Source organism: Dendrobates tinctorius, unplaced genomic scaffold, assembly GCF_039654945.1.
Source record: "Dendrobates tinctorius isolate UK_male_01 unplaced genomic scaffold, ASM3965494v1 ptg000249l, whole genome shotgun sequence".
Classification (NCBI taxonomy): domain Eukaryota; kingdom Metazoa; phylum Chordata; class Amphibia; order Anura; family Dendrobatidae; genus Dendrobates; species Dendrobates tinctorius.
In genome coordinates, this window is record NW_027361916.1 from 3,323,550 (window position 1) to 3,350,117 (window position 26,568).

The 26,568-nt window shown below is 46.7% G+C and overlaps 1 protein-coding gene across 1 annotated transcript in view; it reads right to left on the reverse strand.

The window, feature by feature from the left end:
• Nucleotides 1-211: 211 nt before the first annotated feature.
• Nucleotides 212-26,568, reverse strand: part of LOC141063328 (gastrula zinc finger protein XlCGF66.1-like) — a 243,991-nt gene continuing 217,634 nt past the window's right edge. The window contains exons 4-6 of the mRNA XM_073557377.1: nucleotides 644-823; nucleotides 438-561; nucleotides 212-354 (exon numbers count right to left, since the gene is read on the reverse strand). Coding sequence (XP_073413478.1) covers nucleotides 212-354; nucleotides 438-561; nucleotides 644-823 — 447 coding nt within the window. The remainder of the gene's footprint in view (nucleotides 355-437; nucleotides 562-643; nucleotides 824-26,568) is intronic.

Sequence of the window (26,568 nt, forward strand, 5' to 3'; positions counted from 1 at the left end):
ACCGCTCATCACCCCTCACATATGTCTCTGTAGTATTAATATGGGTCAGATCTTCACCCTGAAACAAATATTGTAAAAGTCACCGACAGATGGAGAAGTCCCATCTATGATCAGCTCTAATCCTGCCATCTCCACCGCTCTCATTACACAAGTATAAAACATATAATACTGGTGGATAAAACAAGACTGAGCACAAGACCTTCACAGCCGTCTACACATCATAGAGGAGATCTCCTGACACCTTCTCTCCATCTACCTGGTGATCCTGAGGAGCACTGGGATCTTCTTGGTTACAGTCCTGTGGAAGAAGAGGACGGGGACATCTCTCTGGTGTTGTCCTCTTACTGGATAGATCTGGAGGAAACACATACAGGGACTGAATTCATTCTCTACATACAGATAATTATAGGCCGTGTGTATTTAGTCCTGTCTATTACCTGGTGATGTGAGGGGCTGGGGAACCTCCATTATGACGTTCTTGTACAGATCTCTGTGTCCTTCTAAATACTCCCACTCCTCCATGGAGAAATAGACAGTGACATCCTGACACCTTATAGGAACCTGACACATACAATGATACCGTCATCCCCCGATCCCTTCATAGTGTTAATGTATAATGTCCCAGCATTCCCAGCAGTGTCACCTCTCCAGTCAGCAGCTCAATCATCTTGTAGATGAGTTCTAGGATCTTCTGGTCATTGATGTCCTCATGGATCAGGGGGTGAGGTGGAGGCCCCGTGATTGGGCTCAGGGGTCTTCCCCATCCCTCAGACACAGGGTCCTGACAGCGATCACTAGAGGTCTTCTTCACCACTGTGTAATCCTGGTTATGGAGAGACACATTAATAAATCTCACTACAGACATTTCCAGAGTCCTCACCTCTCCAGTTCTGTCCATGTTATTCCCATAGATAAGAATGATGTAATGTGACGTCATCAGAATCTCTCACCTCTCCAGTGAGACGGAAGAGGATCTCTAGGGTGAGGTGTAACATCCTCTCCGCCATCTTGTCTCTGTCCATATCCATCCTTGATGGGTAAATCAGGAAAATTCTCTTGTGTAGAAGATCTTCACTGAGAGGATCCGATATTGTAGAGACCTGAATGAGAAGAAGATGATCCGATGTAACATCATAAGAATCCTGTGTAATAATACAATTACTGGAGATAATAAGGGAAACATATGAGGAGATTTATTATCTTACAGGGTTTAGTTTTCTCCCCGACATCTACTAATAAAACCTATATATTTAGGCCACAGACAACAAGCAGTTTCCTCCTCGGAGTCGGCAGCTGAACACGTTCCTCATAGACTCATCTTCCATAACGCTAATTCTCGTCTCATTACCGACACTGGAATCGGCATTAGCAATACTGCAGGAGATATTCATTACACGCGACATGAGAAATAACTCCTTCATGATGAGGACGACATCTTCATCTTCTACTGCGGCTCTAGAGACAGATGTGGCCAGAGTCGGTCACTGCCTCCATCCCCACCGGCCGTCTATATGAAGGTTTCCCGTCTTCCCCGCACTGGAATCTTCTCTCACGTTAGATCTCAGCTCTGAGTCACACACAGAAGTTTGAGGCTTTTCTGGAAGAACAGGACAGGAGAGATCTGAGGCCGATGTCTCCATGTACAGGGTTTCCCCTCGGGATAAGAGGCTTTTCTATCCCTTTCCCCCAATTAGAGGGGACACCTGTGGATATCGGGGTCTTTACCGGCTGCAGTCCTGGGGGGATTTACTCGGTAACGTGGACATTGGACAAACGTCACCATCAATTCCCATCAGAGTGAAGGAACATCGCTCCTCTATTCAGCTCTATGGATCCAGGATGAAATCCACTGCGGCCCCTGCAAGAAAAGAGCGAAGTCTGGTGAGACCCCCGAGGCCGGAGATTTCTACAGCTGCTCTGTGCGCACAGGACCTGTGATGGGAGGGGAGGAGTCAGGGGTCACATGATCAGGGGCCTCAGTGTGTGCAGGACTCTGCTGTGCTGGTTGTCATGGTGCTGGATGAGGGGAAGTTTCTGTGTGGGGTCAGGAGGGGTTTACAGGGTGGATGTAGCAGAGCCGTGTGTGTACAAGGTGTACGGTGCGGAGCCGTGTGTGTACGAGGTGTACGGAGCGGAGCCATGTGTGTACGAGGTGTTCGGAGCGGAGCCGTGTGTGTACGAGGTGTACGGAGCGGAGCCGTGTGTCTACGAGGTGTACGGAGTGGAGCTGCGTGTGTACGAGGTGTACAGAGCAGAGCTGTGTGTGTACGAGGTGTACGGAGCGGAGCCGCATGTGTACGAGGTGTACGGAGTGGAGCTGCGTGTGTACGAGGTGTACAGAGCAGAGCTGTGTGTGTACGAGGTGTACGGAGCGGAGCCGCATGTGTACGAGGTGTATGGAGCGGAGCCGTGTGTGTACGAGGTGTACGGAGCGGAGCCGTGTGTGTACAAGGTGTATGGAGCAGGGTCGTGTGTGTACGAGGTGCACGGAGCGGAGCCGTGTGTGTACGAGGTGTACGGAGCGGAGCCGTGTGTGTACGAGGTGTACGGAGCGGAGCCGTGTGTGTACGAGGTGTACGGAGCGGAGCCGTGTGTGTACGAGGTGTACGGAGCGGAACCGTGTGTGTAGGAGGTGTACGGAGCGAAGCCGTGTGTGTACGAGGTGTACGGAGCGAAGCCGTGTATGTAGGAGGTGTACGGAGCGGAGCCGTGTGTGTACGAGGTGTACGGAGCGGAGCCGTGTGTGTAGGAGGTGTACGGAGCGGAGCCGTGTGTGTACGAGGTGTACGGAGCGGAGCTGTGTGTGTACGAGGTGTAAGGAGCGGAGCCGTGTGTGTAGGAGGTGTACGGAGCGGAGCCGTGTTTGTGTGGACCCCTCTGTGTACTCTGTATACCCCCATCTTCAGTCACAGACCCCTCTGTGTACGCTGTATACCCCCAGCTTCGGTCTCAGACCCCACAGTGTATGCTGTATACACCCGTATACCCCCAGCTACGGTCACAGACCCTTCAGTGTGCCATGTATTCTCCCGTATACCCCCATCTTCGGGCACAGACCCCTGTGTATGCTGTATACACCCGTACACCCCCAGCTTCGGTCTCAGACCCCACAGTGTACGCTGTATACACCCGTATACCCCCAGCTACGGTCACAGACCCTTCAGTGTGCCATGTATACTCCCGTATACCCCCATCTTCGGGCACAGACCCCTGTGTATGCTGTATACACCCATATACCCCCAGCTTCGGTTGCAGATGCCTCTGTACGCTGTATACACCTGTATTCCCTCAGCTTCAGTCGCAGACCCCTCAGTGTGCTCCTTATACACCTGTATACCACCAGCTTCGGTCGCAGACGCCTCTGTGTACACTGTATACACCCGTATACCCCCAGCTTCAGTCGCAGACCCCTGTGCACACTGTATACACCCATATACTCCCAGCTTCAGTCGCAGACCCCTGTGTATAATGTATACACCTGTATACCCCAAGCTTCAGTCACAGGCCCCGCGTCTCTCACACTATATACACCTGTATACCCCCAGCTTCAGTCTCAGAACCCTGTGTGTATGCTGTATACACCTGTATACCCCCAGCTTTGGTCGCAGACCCCTCTGTGTACGCTGTGTACACCCGTATATCCCCAGCTTCGGTCACAGACCCCTCTGTGTATGCTGTGTACACCCGTATACCCCCAGCTTCGGTCACAGACCCCTGTGTTCACTGTATACACCTGTTTATCCCCAGTTTTGGTCGCAGACCCCTGTGTACACTGTATACACCCATATACCCCCAGCTTCTGTCGTAGACCCCTGTGTGTACTGTATACACCTGTATACCCCCAGCTTCAGTCTCAGAACCCTGTGTGTATGCTGTATACACCCGTATACCCCCAGCTTCGGTTACAGACCCTTCTGTGTATGCTGTACACACCCGTATACCCCCAGCTTCAGTCACAGCCCCCTGTGTTCACTGTATATACCTGTATATCCCCAGTTTTAGTCGCAGACCCCTGTGTACACTGTATACACCTGTATACCCCCAGCTTCGGTAACAGACCCCTCTGTGTATGCTGTATACACCCGTATACCCCCAGCTTCGGTCACAGACCCCTCTGTGTATGCTGTATACACCCGTATACCCCCAGCTTCGGTCACAGACCCTGCATCTCTCACACTGTATACACCCGTATACCCCCAGCTTCGGTCACAGACCCTTGTGTACGCTGTATACACACATATACCCCCAGCTTCGGTCACAGACCCCGCATCTCTCACACAGTAGAACTGACGCCGGACACACACGGTAAAACTGCGGTCGTCGGTCTCTCATCTCTCGCACTTATACTGATAACATAAGATGGAGTCAGACGAACCCTCCTACAAAACGTGAGAACAAAGTCATTACTACAGGACTGTGTGAGAAAGGGATTTATTCTACAAGAAATGCTGGGGCCACAAATGAGAATAACATAATGTCGCTCATCTTCTCTTTCACCATAGATATTGGCAGTGAGGGTGACTTCCACTTTGCCGCAATGTGGATTTTAGTGTTACAAAGGTCAAGATAGCTATGATTATATCTCCAAGCGAGCATATATGAGTATGTAGCAGTATATAAGAGTACATGAGTATATATAGCAGTATATAGCCTATAGCAGGCAAGTGAGATCTATGGATACACATATGAAATATATATATTTCCATAACACAATTGTCCATACATAAGTAGTTTACTAGCTTCTGAAAGCTTTCTGGAAGCCGGGAAGGCCTGGTTCCCAGTCAAAGGGTAAAAGGTTCCAGATCAACCGGTCCACCATACATCTGTGCTATCAGACGCTTCACCTTCTCCCAAAGCCCAGAAACCACCGTACAAGACCACCAAATATGTCTCATGTCACCAGATATTCCACAGCCCCCAAAACAGTCTCCCGAGATTTTAGGAAAAATGCTGTGAATTTTTTCCAGTACATAATAGACTCTGTGCAATAGTTTTAAGGAGGTCTCCACAAGGGAAGTCTGGTGACTACCTCATGATATGGTGTCACAGCTACGATACCATTCATCAATTGACTGTTCAAACCCCAGATCCTCCTCCCACTGTAACATATACTTCAATTTTTTATCATTTTGTGGAGAATTTATAGCATAGTAGATCAATGAGATCGTTCCCCTGCCCAAAGGGTCATTTAGACATTTATTTTCAAAACTCATTGCCCTGAGAGTAGTACCGCTCGGGAGGATCTGCTTTGCAAAGTGGAAGATCTGGTTCAGTCGCATTACCTCCCTAACTGGAGGTTCAAATATTTGAACAAATTCCTGTCTGTCAAGTAAGATATTAAATGGGGAACACAAATGTTTAAGTACATGAATACCTTTCATTATCCACCAAGAAAAAATTTGTGGCTCAAGGCCTGGCGGGAACATGGGGTTTTGTAATATAGCTGTCAGGGGAGAAGGGCTTGATTGTAAGTTATATTTAAACCGGACTTTCCTCCAAAGAAGCAACGAGTGGACTGTAAAAGGAGCCACATTCATTAACCCCCGTGGAAGTCGGTCTGTGGTCCACATTAGGCCTGATAAAGAGAATGGTTGGAGAGAAATGATTCCAGAATAACCCATCTCGGACTATTGGGATATGAACACGCACTTATTAATGGAGCAATCTGTGCCGACTTGTAATAAAGTGTAAAATTAGGGTGGGATAAACCCCCTTCTTTTCTGTGACGGAACATAAGTTTTTGCATAATTCTGGGTTGTTTTTCTAGCCAAAGAAACTTAGACATCATAGAGTGTAACTGAGTGAACGTTCTGGCTGGTACCATAATTGGGAGGGACCTAAATAGATATAAGAAGCGAGGCAGTGACACCATTTTTAATGCATGTATTCTGCCGAGCCAGGATAACTTTGAGGAAGCCCATCTATTCAGGTCCCTCTGGAAGTTATGGATCAGTGGAGTGTAATTCCACCTAAACAGAGGTGACCTGTTGGCTGTTAAGTTGATACCCAGATATGTTAGATAATGTTCTTTGTCTATAAACCCAAAATGGGAGGCTATATTAGTTTGCTCTTAGGAAAATTTACAAATAATGCTTCAGATTTATCAATGTTAATTTTTAACCCTGAGATCTTCTCAAATTGTTGAAGGAGGGAAAACAAGTGAGGGAGTGTAGTGTGGGGACTTATTAATGTTAGCAGGAGATCATCCGTAAAGAGGCTGACTTTATATTGGTCTCCCATATTCTCAGGGCCCAGGATATTCTGATCTCTCCTTATTGCTTCCACAATGGGTTCCATTGTAACTGCAAAAAGAGCCGGAGATAGAGGACAGCCCTGCCTGGTACCCACTGAATATTAATTGGAGGGGGGTGTGGTGACGGGAGTTTTACATAAGCGATAGGGCTATCATATAACAATTGGAGGCACTTTATAAGTTTAGGGGAGAATCCGACTTCCGGTAGAACTGTAAAGAGATATGTCCAGGACACCGAATCGAAAGCCCTCTCAGTATCTAATGCAAGCAGGAGAAGTCGCTTTCGCTGTAGGTTAGTTGTATGAATAATATTTAACCCTCTCCTAATATTATCTGGGGCCTGTCGCGCTGGTATAAAACCAACCTGATCCCGATGGATGAGGTGAGGGAGGATTTTATTGATCCTGTTAGTCACAACGGATGTAAAGATTTTGAAGTCAATGTATAAGAGGGATATAGGTCTATAATTTGTGGTGAGATGATCTTTCTTAGGATTAGGGATTACGGTTACATGCACCACGTAGAGCTCAGGGGGCAGCTGTGAGCCATTTAGTAGTGAATTACAGAGGCTTTTATATGTGGTGTCAGCACATCGCTGCATTTTCTATAATATATTGCTGTAAGACCATCCGGCCCCGGGGCCTTTCCTCTTTTTAGTTTTTTGATTGGTGAAACTATTTCCTCCTCAGAGATGTGTAAATGGAGTTGTTGTGCCGCGGACTCAGTCAGGTTAGGTAGATGTAGTGTGTGAAGGAATGACTCCAGTAGTGAGGGGGGGGGTGATTGTGGGGGGAATACAAACTCTGGGGGTATTCATTATAAGTGCTATACATGACATCGGGGTGGGCTGAGGTCTGACCCTTAGGGTCTTTTATAGAGGAGATTATAAGCAGTGACTCTCTCATTCTGAGCTTACGAGCGGCATCTTATTAGGCTTATTGGCATGGTGATAAAACGCGGCTTTACTCCAAGTTAGCGCCTCTCCGTTCTGGTGGTGAGAATGGCGTCTAATTGTCATTTCATATCTTGTATTTGTGTAGATAAGTATAGGGGTGAAGAGCGCTGATTGGCCAATTCTAACTCCTGCAGTTTCTCCTCCAGTCTGGGCTGTAATTCAGACCTTTCTTCTTCCTGTCGGCCGATAACTTATCACAGAACCGGGAATAGATTTTCTGTGCGCGAGTCACATTGCTCCAAGTGAGGCCTCCTCCGCTGTGTGAGTTTAGGGGAAATTTGTTATATCTTCTCTTATAGCGGTTACATTAGAGATTTGGGCATTTTAGCTCCTGGTGTGGAGTCGATAGCACAATCATATGCCGCCATATAGTAGACGGCCGGTAACCGGTGAGAATTCCCTCATGTGTGGGGTCTATTTCCCTCCAGAGAAATCACACATTACAGTCCACACATAACACTGTGTAGAGAAGGCGGCGCGGGGTAATTGTGCCAGTAGTGAGGGGCGAATAATGGCGGGAATGTCACTGACTGAGGAGAAGGCTCCATGGAGGTCTGCACTCCGGAGATCATGTGACCCCTGACTCCTCCCCTCCTGTGACCTCATCACAGGTCCTGTGCACAGAGCAGCCATATATGTGGAGTGCGGCTCTGCAGGTTAGTGATGGGCAGTCCGGCTCTTCTGGCTCCTTTCCCCACTTTTCTCCCTCCTGTCCCTTCACTATAAAGCCTGAGCCTCATTATACAGCTGTACAGGGGTCTAGTGAAGGCTTTTTAGCCCTTTCCTCAGACTGTAGCTCCTGGGAACAGGCCCTCACTCCTGTCCCTTCACTATAAAGCCTGGGCCTCATTATACAGCTGTACAGGGGTCTAGTGAAGGCTTTTTAGCCCTTTCCTCAGACTGTAGCTCCTGGGAACAGGCTCTCACTCCTGTCCCTTTACTATAAAGCCTGAGCCTCATTATACAGCTGTACAGGGGGCTAGTGAAGGCTTTTTAGCCCTTTCCTCAGTCTGTAGCTCCTGGGAACAGGCCCTCACTCCTGTCCCTTCACTATAAAGCCTGGGCCTCATTATACAGCTGCACAGGGGTCTAGTGAAGGCTTTTTAGCCCTTTCCTCAGTCTGTAGCTCCTGGGCACAGGCCCTCACTCCTGTCTCTTCACTATAAAGCCTGGGCCTCATTATACAGCTGTACAGGGGGCTAGTGAAGGCTTTTTAGCCCTTTCCTCAGTCTGTAGCTCCTGGGATCAGGCCCTCACTCCTGTCCCTTCACTATAAAGCCTGGGCCTCATTATACAGCTGTACAGGGGTCTAGTGAAGGCTTTTTAGCCCTTTCCTCAGACTGTAACCTGGGAACAGGCCCTCACTCCTGTCCCTTCACTATAAAGCCTGGGCCTCATTATACAGCTGTACAGGGGTCTAGTGAAGGCTTTTTAGCCCTTTCCTCAGACTGTAGCTCCTGGGAACAGGCCCTCACTCCTGTCCCTTCACTATAAAGCCTGGGCCTCATTAAACAGCTGTACAGGGGTCTAGTGAAGGCTTTTTAGCCCTTTCCTCAGACTGTAGCCCCTGGGAAAAGGCCCTCACTCCTGTCCCTTCACTATAAAGCCTGGGCCTCATTATACAGCTGTACAGGGGTCTAGTGAAGGCTTTTTAGCCCTTTCCTCAGACTGTAGCCCCTGGGAAAAGGCCCTCACTCCTGTCCCTTCACTATAAAGCCTGGGCCTCATTATACAGCTGTACAGGGGTCTAGTGAAGGCTTTTTAGCCCTTTCCTCAGACTATAGCTCCTGGGAACAGGCCCTCACTCCTGTCCCTTCACTATAAAGCCTGGGCCTCATTAAACAGCTGTACAGGGGTCTAGTGAAGGCTTTTTAGCCCTTTCCTCAGACTGTAGCCCCTGGGAAAAGGCCCTCACTCCTGTCCCTTCACTATAAAGCCTGGGCCTCATTATACAGCTGTACAGGGGTCTAGTGAAGGCTTTTTATCCCTTTCCTCAGACTGTAGCCCCTGGGAAAAGGCCCTCACTCCTGTCCCTTCACTATAAAGCCTGGGCCTCATTATACAGCTGTACATGGGTCTAGTGAAGGCTTTTTAGCTCTTTCCTCAGACTGTAGCTCTTGGGAACAGGCCCTCACTCCTGTCCCTTCACTATAAAGCCTGAGCCTCATTATACAGCTGTACAGGGGTCTAGTGAAGGCTTTTTAGCCCTTTCCTCAGTCCGTATCTCCTGGGAACAGTTCCTCCCTCCTGTCCCTTCACTATAAAGCCTGGGCCTCATTATACAGCTGTACAGGGGTCTAGTGAAGACTTTTTAGCACCCCACTGGGAATTTATCTACAGGTAAAGGCACAATTGTGTCTCCATGGGGGTTTTGCTCACAGCCCAACATCGTGTGGCCCTCCAAAGAAATGCCACCCCTCACCATTACTGACCCACTGCCAAACCGGTTATGCTGAAGGATGTTGCAGGCAGCAGATCGCTCTCCACGGCGTCTCCAGACTCTGTCACGTCTGTCACATGTGCTCAGTGTGAACCTGCTTCCATCTGTGGAGAGCACAGGGCGCCAGTGGCGAATTTGCCAATCCCGGTGTTCTGTGGCAAATGCCAAGCGTCCTGTACGGTGTTGGGTTGTGAGTACAACCCCCATCTGTGGACGTCGGGCCCTCAGACCATCCTCATGGAGTCGGTTTCTAACCGTTTGTGCAGACACATGCACATTTGTGGCCTACTGAAGATCATTTTGCAGGTCTCTGGCAGTGCTCCTCCTGTTCCTCCTTGCATAAAGGTGGAGGTAGCGGTCCTGCTGCTGGGTTGATGCCTTCATACGACCCCCTCCACATCTCCTGGTGTACTGGCCTGTTTCCTGGTAGCGCCTCCAGCCTCTGGACACTACGCTGACAGACACAGCAAACCTTCTTGCCACAGCTCACATTGATGTGCCATCCTGGATGAACTGCACTACCTGAGCCACTTGTGTGCGTTTTAGAGTCCGTCTCATGCTACCACGAGTGTGAAAGCACAACCAACATTCAAAAGTGACCAAAACATCAGCCAGAAGCATTGATACTGAGATGTGGTCTGTGGTCCCCACCTGCAGAACCACTCCTTTATTGAGGGTGTCTTGATAATTGCTAATAATTTCCATCTGTTGTCTATTCCATTTGCACAGCAGCATGTGAAATTGATGGTCAATCAGTGTTGCTTCCTAAGTGGACAGTTTGATTTCACAGAAGTTTGATTTACTTGGAGTTGTATTCTGTTGTTTAAGTGTTCCCTTTATTTTTTTGAACAGTGTATATAGATAGATAGATTTTTTTTTCTTTACGTTGGAGGGTCCAATTCCAGCTATTGCTGTGGGATCTGTGATTTCTATCTACTCCACTGTGTACAGGATAATAGAGTATAATAAAGTAGTTATTGATGTGACGTAACTAACATTGTGCAGTGACTCTGCTTTCCATATAGTGATGGATATTTCTTGTTGATGAAACTGTGATTTTTTTTTCCACTTTAAACCTTTTTTAAACCCCTCTGATCAGTGCGATCACACAACATACAAGCCTCTGATGGCTCCGGTGATGCCCTGTACTACTGTAGTGCCGTGTATCATCACTGCCTGTCAGTGTAATACTAACGGCCCCAGACACATGAGATCAGAGTTGTCTGATCGGTCATTTGGCAGACGGCGATCTCTCCCGACTCCCCCATACACACAAATATTCCAGCTTTCCTGTGGTCTGTATGAGAGAGTCGCCTCCAGACTCCTCTAGAGGAGGATTATCTACAGGAAGAACAAACGGATTATCCTCTGAAATTCAGGATGCCAGATCCTTCTCTGCCCTGACATCATCTGTCGGGAGGCCCCCAAATACATTATATCTCGGCCAAACCCCCCGAAATCAGTGCTTTCATGGAACTTTAGTCTAATGTGTACGGGGGGTTATAAGGTAACTTATTGGACGCTGCCTCTGGCCCGGCCTAATAGACCTTCATACATTGCAGCCCATACCCCATTATTAGACATGTAAGGCCTGTTTCACACTTCAGTTTTTTTGTGTCAGTTAAAATCCGCCAAAATGGCGGAAAGCGGATCCGTTGCTAACTGATGTGAACGGATGCCACCGGACCGTTTTTTTTGACGGATCCGATGAATGAAGAATTTTAAAGGAACTGCAGCCCGGGGGGGGGGGGGGAGGGGGGAGAGAGAGAAAGAGAGAGAGATTTTTTTTTTTCCAGGCGCCAGAACAGACTTTAGGGTTAAATTTCAGGGTGAGTGAAGTTTTTCGGGCATGCGCAATGTGAAGTGCGGATCCTGCCGCCCGAAAAAACGTTACATGCTCCGTTCGGGCATGTCGGCGGACGGCAAAGTTTTGGCGGATCCGCAAAAAAGCGGATCCAACGGTTGGCCGTCCATCAAGAGCCGCTGGTAATGCAACTCAATGGGAAAAAAAACTGATCCGCCAAACAAAATAGCGGATTCGGTTTTTTTGCAAAACGGCGGATCTTGACTGATGGACAAAAACTGAAGTGTGAAACAGGCCTAAGTATCAGAGTATCTAGGCCGCCCCATAATATCGAGTACTTGGAGGCGGGGGGGCATTCAGCCAAACTCTGTCACACCTTCTTAGATGTCATGTTTGCTTTTCAGGGTTTTTGTTGCAGCCTCATCTGTGCCGTCCCTGCGGTGTACATCTATGTTCTGGGCCCAAAAAGATTAATTTCTTTTTAATAAATGTTTAACATGTTAAAAATTCTAAAATGTGTCTTCTGCTTTTTACATATTTTTTTCTTCTTACAAGAATTGTTGGAGCCAATTTTCTTTAGAAACATTTTAATATCGGCTTTTTCTGGAGTTTTTCTTGTAATATAGGAAAGCCTAAGGCCAGAAATAATCCCCATAAATCACTGTACATGGAGACTTTGGGATCAGATCATTTCTGTCCGTTGTGTTTGTGGAAACTAAAAATCTTTTCTAAAAGCCTCAAACTTCTGTGTGTGACTCAGAGCTGAGATCTAACGTGAGAGAAGATTCCAGTGTGGGGAAGACGGGAAACCTTTTTTATATACGGCCGGTGGGGATGGAGGCAGTGACCGACTCTGGCCAAATCTGTCTCTAGAGCCGCAGTAGAAGATGAAGATGTCGTCCTCATCATGAAGGAGTTATTTCTCATGTCGCGTGTAATGAATATCTCCTGCAGTATTGCTAATGCCGATTCCAGTGTCGGTAATGAGACGAGAATTAGCGTTATGGAAGATGAGTCTATGAGGAACGTGTTCAGCTGCCGACTCCGAGGAGGAAACTGCTTGTTGTCTGTGGCCTAAATATATAGGTTTTATTAGTAGATGTCAGGGGAGAAAACTAAACCCTGTAAGATAATAAATCTCCTCATATGTTTCCCTTATTGTCTCCAGTAATTGTATTATTACACAGGATTCTTATGATGTTACATCGGATCATCTTCTTCTCATTAAGGTCTCTACAATATCGGATCCTCTCAGTGAAGATCTTCTACATAAGAGTTTTCCTGATTTACCCATCAAGGATGGATATGGACAGAGACAAGATGGTGGAGAGGATATTACACCTCACCCTAGAGATCCTCTTCCGTCTCACTGGAGAGGTGAGAGATTCTGATGACGTCACATTACATCATTCTTATCTATGGGAATAACAGATGGACAGAACTGGAGAGGTGAGGACTCTGGAAATGTCTGTAGTGAGATTTATTAATGTGTCTCTCCATAACCAGGATTACACAGTGGTGAAGAAGACCTCTAGTGATCGCTGTCAGGACCCTGTGTCTGAGGGATGTGGAAGACCCCTGAGCCCAATCACGGGGCCCCCACCTCACCCCCTGATCCATGAGGACATCAATGACCAGAAGATCCTAGAACTCACCTACAAGATGATTGAGCTGCTGACTGGAGAGGTGACACTGCTGGGAATGCTGGGACATTATACAGTAACACTATGAAGGGATCGGGGGGATGACGGTATCATTGTATGTGTCAGGTTCCTATAAGGTGTCAGGATGTCGCTGTCTATTTCTCCATGGAGGAGTGGGGGTATTTAGAAGGACACAGAGATCTGTACAAGAACGTCATAATGGAGGTTCCCCAGCCCCTCACATCACCAGGTAATAGACAGGACTAAATACACACGGCCTATAATTAGCTGTATGCAGAGAATGAATTCAGTCCCTGTATGTGTTTCCTCCAGATCTATCCAGTAAGAGGACAACACCAGAGAGATGTCCCCGTCCTCTTCTTCCACAGGACTGTAACCAAGAAGATCCCAGTGCTCCTCAGGATCACCAGGTAGATGGAGAGAAGGTGTCAGGAGATCTCCCCTATGATGTGTAGACGGCTGTGAAGGTCTTGTGCTCAGTCTTGTTTTATCCACCAGTATTATATGTTTTATACTTGTGTAATGAGAGCGGTGGAGATGGCAGGATTAGAGCTGATCATAGATGGGACTTCTCCATCTGTCGGTGACTTTTACAATATTTGTTTCAGGGTGAAGATCTGACCCATATTAATACTACAGAGACATATGTGAGGGGTGATGAGCGGTGTAAAGAGGAGATTCCCACATATGACTACCCAGGTGAGTAGTAACCACTGAATGCAGAGAGGTCACAGATTCCTCTCAGTCACCGGCTGTGGCTGCTTTATCGGTGGTGTAGTCCGGCCGTATTACCATGATCACCATTTTGCCTCTAGACCACAACATTCTCCTCCACCCAAAACTGTTCAAATGACTTTGGGCAGTGAAAGCCCTTTTCTAGAGAACATACGAGCTGAATTAGGAGACGCTGACCGTTACCTGCCCAGATCTGTAACTATAAAGCCAAATGACAGCGTACATAGATTGTGCTGACAAGATAGAAAATCGCTTGAAGAAAAGTATGATGGGTCTGTAAGAGTAAGCGGAGGGTAATGATGCTGTTGGCTTTATAGATCCCTGAGATCTTATCGGATGAATCTCCCTTCTCTCCCTTCTGTGCTGCTGAATGTCTCATGGTCCCTACAAGACCAGGTCCAGTCTTTCTGGTCAAACTTTGCTTTTATGAGCGGCAACAGTAAATGTGCAGTGAGGCCAAGTGTGAATTATAAGTGTGTACAATAACAGAGTTTCCCTTTATCCTGACTTTTCAATTTGTGTTAAAACTACCTTATTTTTTGGACTATAAGACGCCTTTTTTCCTTCAAAAATATGGAGGAAAATGGGGGGGTGCGTCTTATAGTCCGGATGTACCAGCTCTGGCTGTGGTGGGGAGGTGGGAGAACGGCATCGGCGGAGCAGCGAGTCACATGAGGCTGGAGCCGGTAACTGCGGCTAACTCCTCTTCTCGCTGCTAAAGAGAAATTAATATTCACTGTATTCCACGCCCATGGGTTTGGAGGGCAATGAATATTCATTTCTCTTTAATAATAGTATCTTGATATGATTAGCCTCCAACCCCGGTCCTGGCATGCATGGCCCCATCCTTATAATTGACCCCCATCCCCATCCCTATCCTGGTATGCATGGCCGCATCAGAAAACATTAAAAAGCAAACCATTACACTTACCTACCCCGCGCTCCCTTTCAGTGTCCAGCTCCGGTCCCAGCAACTGCTATATGCTTGTAAGCAGCACATGGCAGGGACGTCATGTGCTGCTCACAAGCAGAGCCCAGCTGCCAGGACTGTGTACGCAAAGGGCAGTGAGTATTCATTGCTCTTCAGTAGCGCGCAGTGTCAGCCACCAGCTTCCTGCTTCCGGTCACGTGTGCCGCTACTTAAGAGAAATGAATATTCATGAATACTCACTGTTATCAGCGCTGGTTACAAGCAAATAGCAGTTGCTGGCACCGGAGCAGGACGCTGCAAGGGAGCGCCGGTTAGGTAAGTGTAATGATTTGTTTTTGTTTTTTTAATGATGGGGCCATGTCTACCAGGATAGGAATGGGGGTGGGGGCCACTTATAAGGATGGGGCCCTGCATACCAGGACGAGATGGGACCATGCATACCATGATAGGGATGGAACCCTGCATACCAGGATAGGGATGGGATCATTCAAACCAGGATAGGAATGGGGGTGGGGGCCACTTATAAGGATGGGGCCCTGCATACCAGGACGAGATGGGACCATGCATACCATGATAGGGATGGGACCCTGCATACCAGGACAGGAATGGTGGTGGGGGCCACTTATAAGGATGGGGCCCTGCATAACCGGTTGAGATGTGGCCATGCATACCAGGGCGAGATGTGGCCATGCATACCAGGGCAAGATGGGGCCATGCATACCAGGATGAGATGGGACTATGCATTCCAGGATAGGGATGGGATCATTCATACCAGGATAGGAATGGGGTGGGGGCCACTTATAAGGATGGGGCCCTGCATACCAGGACGGGATGGGACCCTGCATACCAGGATAGGGATGGGGCCCTGCATACCAGGATAGGAATGGTGGTGGGGGCCACTTACAAGAATGGGGCCCTGCATACCAGGAAGAGATGGTGCCCTGCATACCAGGATGAGATGGATCCCTGCATACCAGGATAGGGATGGGACCATGAATACTAGGTCGAGATGGGGGCCCTGCATACCAGGATAGGGATGAGGCGGCATGCATACTAGGATGAAATGGGGGGGCCCTGCGTACCAGGATAGGGATGAGGCGGCATGCATACCAGGGTAGGGATGAGGGATCCAAGCATACCAGGATAGGGATGAGGTGGTCATGCATGCAAGGATAGGGATGAGGTGGCCATGCATGCCAGGATAGGGATGAGGGGGCCATGTGTATCAGGATGAGGCTGAGGGGACCATATATACCAGGATAGGGGATATTAAGTACAGAATTGACCAAATTTTTGCTTCAATTTTTTTTCCTAATTTCTTCCTCTAAAACCTAGATGCATTTTATGGTCCAAAAAATACGGTAATTTCAAGGAGGATTGTGATAAACTACAGGAAAAACATAATGATAATATTAAAAAAATTGTTATTGAATTATAATAAATAAAAACTGAATGCAGCTGAATCAAACTGGAGCACGTTTGGAAAATATCTGAAAAATGTATTACAGTAAATAAAGCCACAATATTCACAATAGAATAGATACAGGAAAGATGTATATCTTTGTACCGTGTTAGCCAGTAGATAGAAAAATATTCAGGATTGAGAGTCCTCAGTAGCATACCTCAGCCCCAGAGCATAGCCCCAGAGCATACCTTTTAATGGCTAACTGAAAAGGTAGAATAGAAAAATCCTAATACACACTGTCAGTATAAAAGCACATTATATAAACTGCCCCTATCATTGTTAATATAGTGAATCAAATATCAAAAAATTTATATATTTATGAAATCACAAAAACGGAAAGTGCTGCATTGTGCAAATGTGAAGAGTGTTATAACCAAAGTGCTTTAGTGCCAAAGGTGCTATACAGAAACCAGTGCCACAATCGCTGTGTGATAAAGTGCTAATAGTGCAAACACATCATGGGGGCATATAACTACAATGGACCTGTAATAAGTATCAGGTCCATGGGACCCTGGCAGCACACTGTGTATCTCGGTGATACAAACCCATGCACTTTATCCTTCTTTACTTTTGCACTGCAGCACTTTGTACCTGATACAATAATAGTGTTGATATTATTGTTGATAATGCCTATTGTTATGAATGGGTCACCGAGGAGGAGAGCAGGTCCAGGCTAAGCCACAGAAAACCAGAGAGGGTGGTCACTAAGCAGATTGCAGACCCCTGATCCTATCCCCACAACTAGCAGTAGCCGTGGAGCGTAGCTACGATGATCCTAGATGCCTCGGCATAGCCGGAGAGCTAAATAAGCCTAAAGCAAGAAAGGGGAAATCTAAACTGCCCCAGAGCAGACCCCAAAGGAATAGATAGCCACCAAACATATATTGTTGGTGAGACAAGATGAAAACACAAACGCAGGTAGGAAAAATAGACTGAGCAAACGATTGGACCCACACTAACTAGACAGGACAGGAAAGGAAAGACACTGTCTGCAATCATGCAAAAAACCCTGCAAAACGTCTGATGCAAAAAATACTGAAGTCACACAACTTCACCCCCCACTATATCAGCACTCTGGTATATTCTGAAAGCAGAGCAAAAAGAGACCAATCTAATGGGATAAAACAAACTGGCACAAGCAGTAACATATGGGCGGTGATTCAGCACAGCCCCAGCCGGAGCTGGCTGACCCGCACCAAGAAGAGATAGACAAAACCAGATCAAATGCAAACAGAATAGCAAATAAGCCACTTAGCTGAAAATGCAGGGACAGAGCTGGAGAAATCAGACCTCAGGAGGAACAGGAAGCAAATCACCAGCAGGGATAGAGGGAGTCGGCTGTCTTAAATCCCAATCTGAAACCCCAGATCTTCAATCGTCATCATCATTATCAGGTGGCAAGCCTCTGTCAATCAGATCAAGTCAGCTCCAGAGGGAGCCCAGAAAGAGAACTCGCAACCCCTCTGTTGATCTGACCAGCTCCACTACCTTCAGTAATATCCAGAGGGAGGCCAGAAAGCGAATTCACAACAGTACCCCCCCTTGAGGAGGGGTCACCGAACACTCATCTACGCCACCAGGCCCATCAGGATGGGCCCGGTGAAAAGCACGAACCAATCTTTCGGCATGAATGTCAGAAGCAGAGACCCAAGAATTATCCTCCTGGCCATAGCCCTTCCATTTGACCAAGTACTGGAGTCTCCGTCTAGCCAAACGAGAATCCAATATTTTCTCTACCTCATACTCCAAATTGCCTTTAACCAATACAGGGTCAGGAGGCGCCGCCATAGGAACTACTGGCTCCACAAACCTCTTCAACAAAGATTTATGAAACACGTTATGGATCTTAAACGTAACTGGAAGAGCCAATTGGAAAGAAACGGGATTAAGGATCTCCAAAATCTTATAAGGTCCAATGAATCTTGGCTTGAATTTTGGAGGCGCAACCATCATGGGAATATTCTTTGAAGACAAACAAGCCAGATCACCCATATTAAACCGGGGACCAATGGTCCTATGCCGGTTGGAAAACCGTTGGGCTCTTTCCTGAGAGTGGGACAACTTATCCACCACTTGGTCCCAAATCTGCTGCATTCTCTCTACCACAGTGTCCACACTTGGGCAGGCCGAAGATTCCACTTGCCCTGAAGAAAATCGAGGATAAAACCCAAAGTTACAGAAAAAGGGCGACATCAAAATGGCAGAACCAGCTCTATTGTTTAGCGCAAATTTGGCCAAGGGCAAAAATGAGACCTAGTCATCCTGATCAGCAGATATGAAACATCTCAAATAGGACTCCAAAGTCTGGTTTGTTCTCTCAGTCTGCCCATTGGTCTTAGGATGAAATGCAGAGGAGAAAGATAACTGAATTCCCAGTTTGGAACAAAAAGCTCTCCAAAATCTGGAAACAAACTGGATTCCTCTGTCTGACACAATGTTCTCAGGAATCCCGTGCAACCGAACCACCTGTTGTAAAAACAAGGGCACCAACTCAGAAGAAGATGGCAACTTTGGGAGTGGTACAAGATGGACCATCTTAGAAAATCTATCACAAATCACCCAGATAACAGTCATTCTCTGAGAGACAGGAAGATCAGAAATAAAATCCATTGAAATATGGGTCCATGGCCTCCTGGGCACCGGCAAGGACATCAACAACCCACTAGAACGAGAACAGGGCTTGGACCGAGAACAAGTCCCAAAGGACTGCACAAAATTCCTGACATCATGAGATAAGGCAGGCCTCCAAAAAGACCGACTCACCAAATCTCTGGTACCAAAAATACCTGGATGACCAGCCAACGCGGAGCAATGAATTTCAGACATTACTCTTTTCCTCCACTGGTCAGGGACATACAATTTTCCCTTAGGCAACGTTCAGGTTTGTCCTCCTGAAATTCCTCCAGGGCACATCTCAAATCAGGTGAAATAGCGGAAAGAATTACACCCTCATTTAGAATGGTAGTAGGTTCGGTCACATCAAGAGAATCTGCAAAGAAACTCCTGGAAAGGGCGTCCGCCTTAACATTCTTAGTGCCCGGAAGAAAAGAGACCACAAAATTAAAACGCGTGAAAAACAAGGCCCACCTAGCCTGTCTAGGATTCAAGCGTTTGGCTGATTCAAGATAAATCAAATTCTTGTGGTCGGTGAAGACCACAACTTGATGTCTAGCTCCCTCCAACCAATGTCTCCACTCTTCAAATGCCCATTTCATGGCCAACAATTTCCGATTCCCCACATCATAGTTGCGTTCAGATGGGGAGAATTTTTGAGAAAAGAAGGCACCTTAGAAGTCACCAGATCTTTTTGGGACAAAACGGCTCCTGCACCAATCTCAGAAGCATCTACCTCCACCTGAAATGGGAGTGAGACATCAGGTTGCTGTAGAACCGGAGCAGAAGTGAATCTCCGCTTAAGCTCCTGAAATGCCGAGTGCCTCTGGAGACCAATTCACCACATCAGCGCCCTTTTTGGTCAAATCAGTCAGTGGTTTAACAATACCAGAAAAATTACTTATAAATTTACGGTAGAAATTAGCAAAACCCAAAAACTTCTGGAGAGCCTTCAAAGAAGTGGGCTGAACCCAATCATAAATGGCCTGTATCTTGGCCGGATCCATTTCAATAGCAGACAGGGACAAAATGAATCCCAAAAATGAAATCCTCTGTACACCAAAAAGACACTTCGATCCCTTAACATACAGAGAATTTTCCCTCAAAATCCGGAACACAGTCCGGATATGTTCCACACTGTCTTACGGATTTTGAGAATCCCAATCACTGGAAAAGATCAAAATATCATCAAGATAAATGATCAAAAACTTATCCACAAAGTCCCGGAAAATATCGTTCATAAAAGATTGAAAGACAGAAGGGGCATTAGTGAGCCCAAAAGGCATCACCAGGTACTCAAAATGTCCCTCCGGAGTATTAAACGCCATCTTTCATTCATCCCCGTGCTTGATGTGAATAAGATTATACGCCCCCCTGAGGTCAAGCTTGGTAAACCAACAGACACTTTTAACTCTGGAAAATAAATCAGGAATCAGGGGTAACGGGTACTGATTTGATACCGGAATGTACCGTACATCTAGGGTACTGATATTTAACAGTGATTTTGTTAAGGGAACGATAGTCAATACATGGCCTTAATGAACCATCTTTCTTGGCCACAAAAAAAAAACCCAGCACCTAAAGGTGAAGAGGATGGTCTAATATGACCCTTCTCCAACTACTCCTTGATATAAGATCGCATAGCATCATGTTCTGGTACCGATAAATTGAAAAGCCGACCCTTGGGAAATTTACACCTGGGCATTAACTCAATTGCACAGTCATAACTCCTATGAGGAGGCAAAGACGCAGACTTACTCTCACTAAATACATCAGAAAAATCTGCCAAATAGTCAGGAATATCATGAGACTGGAGAGAGGTGGAGAAAACAGGAGTGTCCCTAAGAACACATTGACAACCCCAACTCACCACAGACACAGATTTCCAATCTAAAACAGGATTATGAGTTTGCAACCAAGGAAAACCCAGAACAATAGTATCATGCAAATTGTGCAGCACCAAAAATTTACAATTTTCTTGGTGGTCCGGGGCGACCCGCAATATCACCTGGGTCCAAAACTGGGGTTTATTCCCCGCCAAAGGAGTAGCATCAATACCCCTCAAAGGGATAGGAGTCCGCAGGGGTATCATGGGAAAACCACAACGTTTAGCAAAGTCCAAATCCATCAGATTCGAAGCTGCTCCTGAATCTACAAAAGCCTTAGCAGAAAATGTAGACAAGGAGCAGATCAGGGTAGTCGCCAAAAGAAACTTAGGCTGTACATTTCCCACCGCAAATGCGTGAGCAAAACGCTTTTCTCGTTTAGGGTGGACAGAAATAGTATGAGAGGCGTCTCCACAGAAAAAACACAGCTGATGATGATGACTGGCTGAGTGGAGTTAATGACTGGATATAAGGCTACCGACGCCCTTCTGGCCTGCGGGTGATTTCTCTGTGGACTTCTAGGAAAACAGTCTGATTCCTGCTCATCTAAAGCTAAGATTTCTGCTTTGCCTTTTTGCATTAGTGTTTTGTTTTCCTTGCTTTTCTGGATTCTGCCATTCCCTGCTGGGGTGAGCTGAATCTCCTTTTGCCTGTTGCTCTGTCTTCAGAATAGTCCTGAGTACTGACATAGCCTTTTTTGAAGCCTAGCATCTTCAGGGCCTTTTTTACTGTCAGTTTGTTGGCTCTTATTTTCATAGGTTTTTTCACGGATTGCAGACAGCAGCCTTCCTGTCCTTTCCTATCTAAGCTAGCTTGGGCCCCATCTTTGCTCAGTCTATCTTTCTGTCTGTGTTTTGTTCTTTCTTCTTGCTTCACCGTCATTATATGTGGGGGGCTGCCTTTTGCTTTGGGGCCTGCTCTGGGGCAGTTTAGATTTCCCTTTCTGTCTTTAGGCTATGTAGTCCTCCGGCTGTGATCGAGGGGCCTAGGGCATCGTAGGAGCCCCCCACGGCTACTGCTAGTTGTGTTGATAGGTTCAGGGGTCTGCAATCCGATAGCTGCCAACTTCTCTGGTTTTCTGGACTTAGCTAGCATTTCTATTTTTGCCTCCTACGGTGACTCAATCATAACACCCAAGGCTTGAAAAAGCGCGTCCACATTAGCCAGAATAAGATCTCCGGTTTCAAAGAAAAGGCCCAATCCTGGGGATCACCACGCAGCAGGGAAATGACAATTTTAACCTGCTGCACCGAGCTCCCCGATGAGTTAGGTTTCAAAGCAAAAAATAGTTTACAATTATTCTTAAAATTCAAAAATTTAGACATCAGGAGTAGGGATTTTTGGTTCAACAGCAGATGAATGAGCGAGATAGGCAGAAATTACTCGCACTTCAGCAGCGAGCTGCTCAACGCGATCAGACAATTGCTTAGTCTCCATTTAGAGAAAAAAAAATCTCCTCCTGCAGCCCCAGAAAAAAGAGGAAAAAATATATTAAAAAAAATCCTGACACTTTTTTTTTTTTTTAAATTCCTTCCTTCTTTGGAGTACACTAGAGTCTACAGTTGGGCTGGTGATTCTGTTATGAATGGGTCACCGAGGAGGAGAGCAGGTCCAGGCTAAGCCACAGAAAACCAGAGAGGTTGGTACCTAAGCGGATTGCAGACCCCTGATCCTATCCACACAACTAGCAGTAGCCGTGGAGCGTACCAACGATGATCCTAGACGCCTCGGCACAGCTGTAGAGCTAACTAAGCCTAAAGCAAGAAAGGGGAAATCTAAACTGCCCCAGAGCAGACCCCAAAGGAATAGATAGCCCCCAAACATATATTGTCGGTGAGAGAAGATGAAAACACAAACACAGGCAGGAAAATAGACTGAGCAAATGAGGGGACCCACACTGACCAGACAGGACACGATAGGAAAGGCACTGTCTGCAATCACGCAAAAAAACCCTGCAAAAAGTCCAACACGTCTGATGCAAAAAACACTGAAGTCACACTACTTCGCCCCCCACTATATCAGCACTCTGGTCTCTTTTTGCTCTGCTTTCAGAATATACCAATCTAACGGGATAAAACAAACTGGCACAAGCAGTAACATATGGGCGGTGATTCAGCACAGCCCCAGCCGGAGCTGGCTGACCCGCACCAAGAAGAGATAGACAAAACCAGATCAAATGCAAACAGAATAGCAAATAAACCACTTAGCTGAAAATGTAGGGACAGAGCTTGAGAAATCAGACCTCAGGATGAACAGGAAGCAAATCACCAGCAGGGATAGAGGAGTCGGTTGTCTTAAATCACAATCTGAAACCCCAGATCTCCAATCGTCATCATCAATATCAGGTGGCAAGCCTCTGTCAATCAGATCAGCTCCATTACCTCCAGTAACCACCAGAGGGAGCCCAGAAAGAGAACTCGCAGCCCCTCTGTCGATCTGCCTAGCTCCACTACCTTCAGTAATAACCAGAGGGAGACCAGAAAGCGAATTCACAACAGCCTATAATATTGTGGCTATTTTGAGGCTTAGAAAAAAAATTTACAAATGACACTGGCGGCGCCTATCCAGTAGCATCTATCTCTTACTTATAGATGGTACTGTGCAGGCCCCTCCATCACCGGTGACATTTTTCTGGATGTAATTTTTTTATGTAAAAGAGGGGGCAGGTCACTGAAGGATCAGTGTCATAAGCTAATACAGATGAATATGTACGCAGAGCACAACATAAGTCCCCGCACACAGCCACTCCCACAACCACTCCCACAACCCCACCCCGAAGCATGAGAATCTCATTAATTGAAAGCTACAAATACAGATTAAACAATTACTATCCCGCAGCTGTCCAGAAAAGGCACACCTATTAGAAGTGCCAATTCCAACGCTTTGCCATGCTCTTCCCACTTGCCCTGTGTTTTGTTTTATTTCTAATAAAAGACTTTATTCTGGCTGTGTTTTTATTTACCATATAACTATAGGATTAGTAATGGATAGGTGTCTTATAGATGTCTCTCTATTACTAAGCCATGGGCTTGATGTCACCTGACAATACAAGGGTGACATCAACCCCACAAATATGAACCCCAATTGACATCACTACAGGGCAAGTGGGAAGAACCGGGCAAAACGCCAGAATTGGCGCATCTAATAGATGTGCCTTTTCTGGGCAGCTGCGGGCTGCTATTTTTAGGCAAGGGGTCAATATCCATGGACCCTTACAAGCCTGAGAATACCAGCCCCCAGTTGTCAGCTTTAGCAAGGCTGGATGTCAAAAATGCGGGGGACCCCACGCGGCTTTTTAATTATTTATTTAAATAATTAAAAAAAACTGTTTTGGGACCCCTCTATTTTTGATAACCAGCCTTGCTGAAGCTGACAGCTGAGGGTTGCAGCCCCCAGTTGTGAGTTTTGCCAGACTGGTTATAGAAAATACAAGGGAACCCACGCCGTTTTTTTCATTCATTTATTTAGTTATAGTGCAGGCGATGGGTGAGGAATACTCCCATCATCCGCTCCTGCTGTCACTGTTTTTAGCAGCAGGTGTAGGTTGATGGGAGTAATAGTCCCAAAAGCCCCCACCTGCTGTCATCATTCTGACTAACTCTCATCATTCTCCCCGCCAGCAGAGCAGAGGAGAATGATGAGAGCATCTTCAGCACCCGCCACCGTGGAACTGCGCTTACTGTAGCGCTTCTTCCCTGTCGGCCATCCATGTGGTACTGATGCTGCACATGGTTGTCACACGTGTGCCACCAGTATTACACACAATGGACATCTCTGGTACCGGAAATATCAGGACGTGTGAAACCGGCCTTATACACAGTTCTTTTTAAATGCCGAATATTTCTTCTTGAAACTCATCTGACAGAAAATATTGGAGCTTACGATAGTTTAGATTGTGAAGTCTCTGAAACCCATACGTTAATTACACCAGAGAGGTTTCGCCACTAGCTGCTCATTTATTACTGATGGAGACTGTGGAGTTTGATTGTTTCAGTAGTTCCTAATCAGGCCCCATTATTAATATCTGACGTGTGTCACTTTATGTGGTGGTAAGTTTGGAATTCTTCACAAAGGATAATAGAAAACAAATGGATCTTACAAATTATTTTCCAGCTTCGCACTATGCCCTACATACGGTTGTACACTACTGTCTGGGCACATGGCAGTGTTCAGAAGGGAAGGAGCGCCATTTAGCTATTTGAATGCAGATCTAGCTGGAATAGTTTGCAGACACAATGTATTCGGAGCACTGTTCGTGGTCAACTGGCAGCTCAAAAGATGTCCACCAGAAGGCACTATCTTCTCTGCTGTCCATATCCCAAGGATCAGGGGCGTATCAGGGGGGGCAGCCGGGGCAGTTGCCCCGGGCGCAGCTGGCAGGGGGCGCAGTTGGGCCGCCTAATGCAGTGTCCTCCCTGGCGGCTGCGTTCTGCCGCCCCCCCGGCCTGAGAGTCGGTGGTTCTCTGTATCAGCTGTCAAGCTGACAGCTGGCGCAGAGAAGGTGCGCGTGCCAGCTCCCAGGGAACAATTGCACTGGCGTCTATATAGATGCCAGTACAATTGAAGCTCTGACCGCCGGGCCATAGCGAAGTCAGCAGTGTGATCAGGTCATGTGATCACACTGCTGACGTCACTCCCTGGCGTCCAGAGCGAACGCTGGTGGTAAGTGCTCCACTGTGGAGCTGAAGACACCGAAGATGGGGGGGTGTTAGTGTGGGGGGGTTAATGAGTGGGGATGGGGGGTTAATGAGTGAGGATGGGGGTTAATGAGGGGATGGGGGTTAATGTGTGGGGGGTTAATGAGTGGGGATGGGGGTTAATGTGTGGGGGGTTAATGAGTGGGGATGGGGGTTAATGTGTGGGGGGGTTAATGAGTGGGGATGGGGGTTAATGAGGGGGGTTAATGAGTGGAGATGGGGGTTAATGTGTGGGGGGTTAATGAGTTGGGAAGGGGGTTAATGTGTGTGGGGGGTTAATGAGTGGGGATGGGAGTTAATGTGTGTGGGGGGGAGCCAAACCAAATTCTTGTCCCGGGTGCCAGAAAGCCTAGATATGCCTCTGCCAAGGATTGACTTGCTCATCTAACACCATTACATGGATCTGGACTTACACTGGGACCCCTAGGCTTGGACCATGGTGTTACCTGCTATTGTGTGGTGTTAGATAGCAAGAGGCATAGTCAGGTAGCTGGGTCAGAACCAGAAGGACAGAATCAGAAGACACAAGAGTAGTCAGTAAATGGGCCACGGTCACAACAGGGAATAAATGCACAGAAAAAAGATGAGAAAGGGTCCAGCTTCACAAAAAAGTCCAATTTATTGTTTAAAATAAGTCCAGAACAAAAAAGAAGAAATTCGTTCACATGAGTAACAGATGTTGGGTTACGCGTTTCGAACAAAAGCTTGTTGTTTCTCAAAGCTACTTCCCCTGGGTGTTACTACAATTTATACTCATTTCACCCAATAAAGTCAAATTTAAAACACATGATGTGAAAAGAAAAAAAAGGAAACAAAAGAACTATAGTACACAAATAATTATATATACATAAAAAACGGAAGGAATTATGAAATCCATATAAAAAGAAAAGGCAGGCATTTATATAAAAAAAGAGAAAAAATGAAAAAAACATATGCATATAGATTACAATTACATTAATACCATCAATAATGGAACATCATTTCTCTTCTGGCATTCCATCCATTGGGAAAACGTGTTCAGATAAAAAATCCAGTATGCTTCTCGTGTTAGAAGACGTTTCTTTAAATTTCCACCTCTTGTGTGTGGCATTATTTTCTCGATACCCATAGCACGAAAAGATTCAG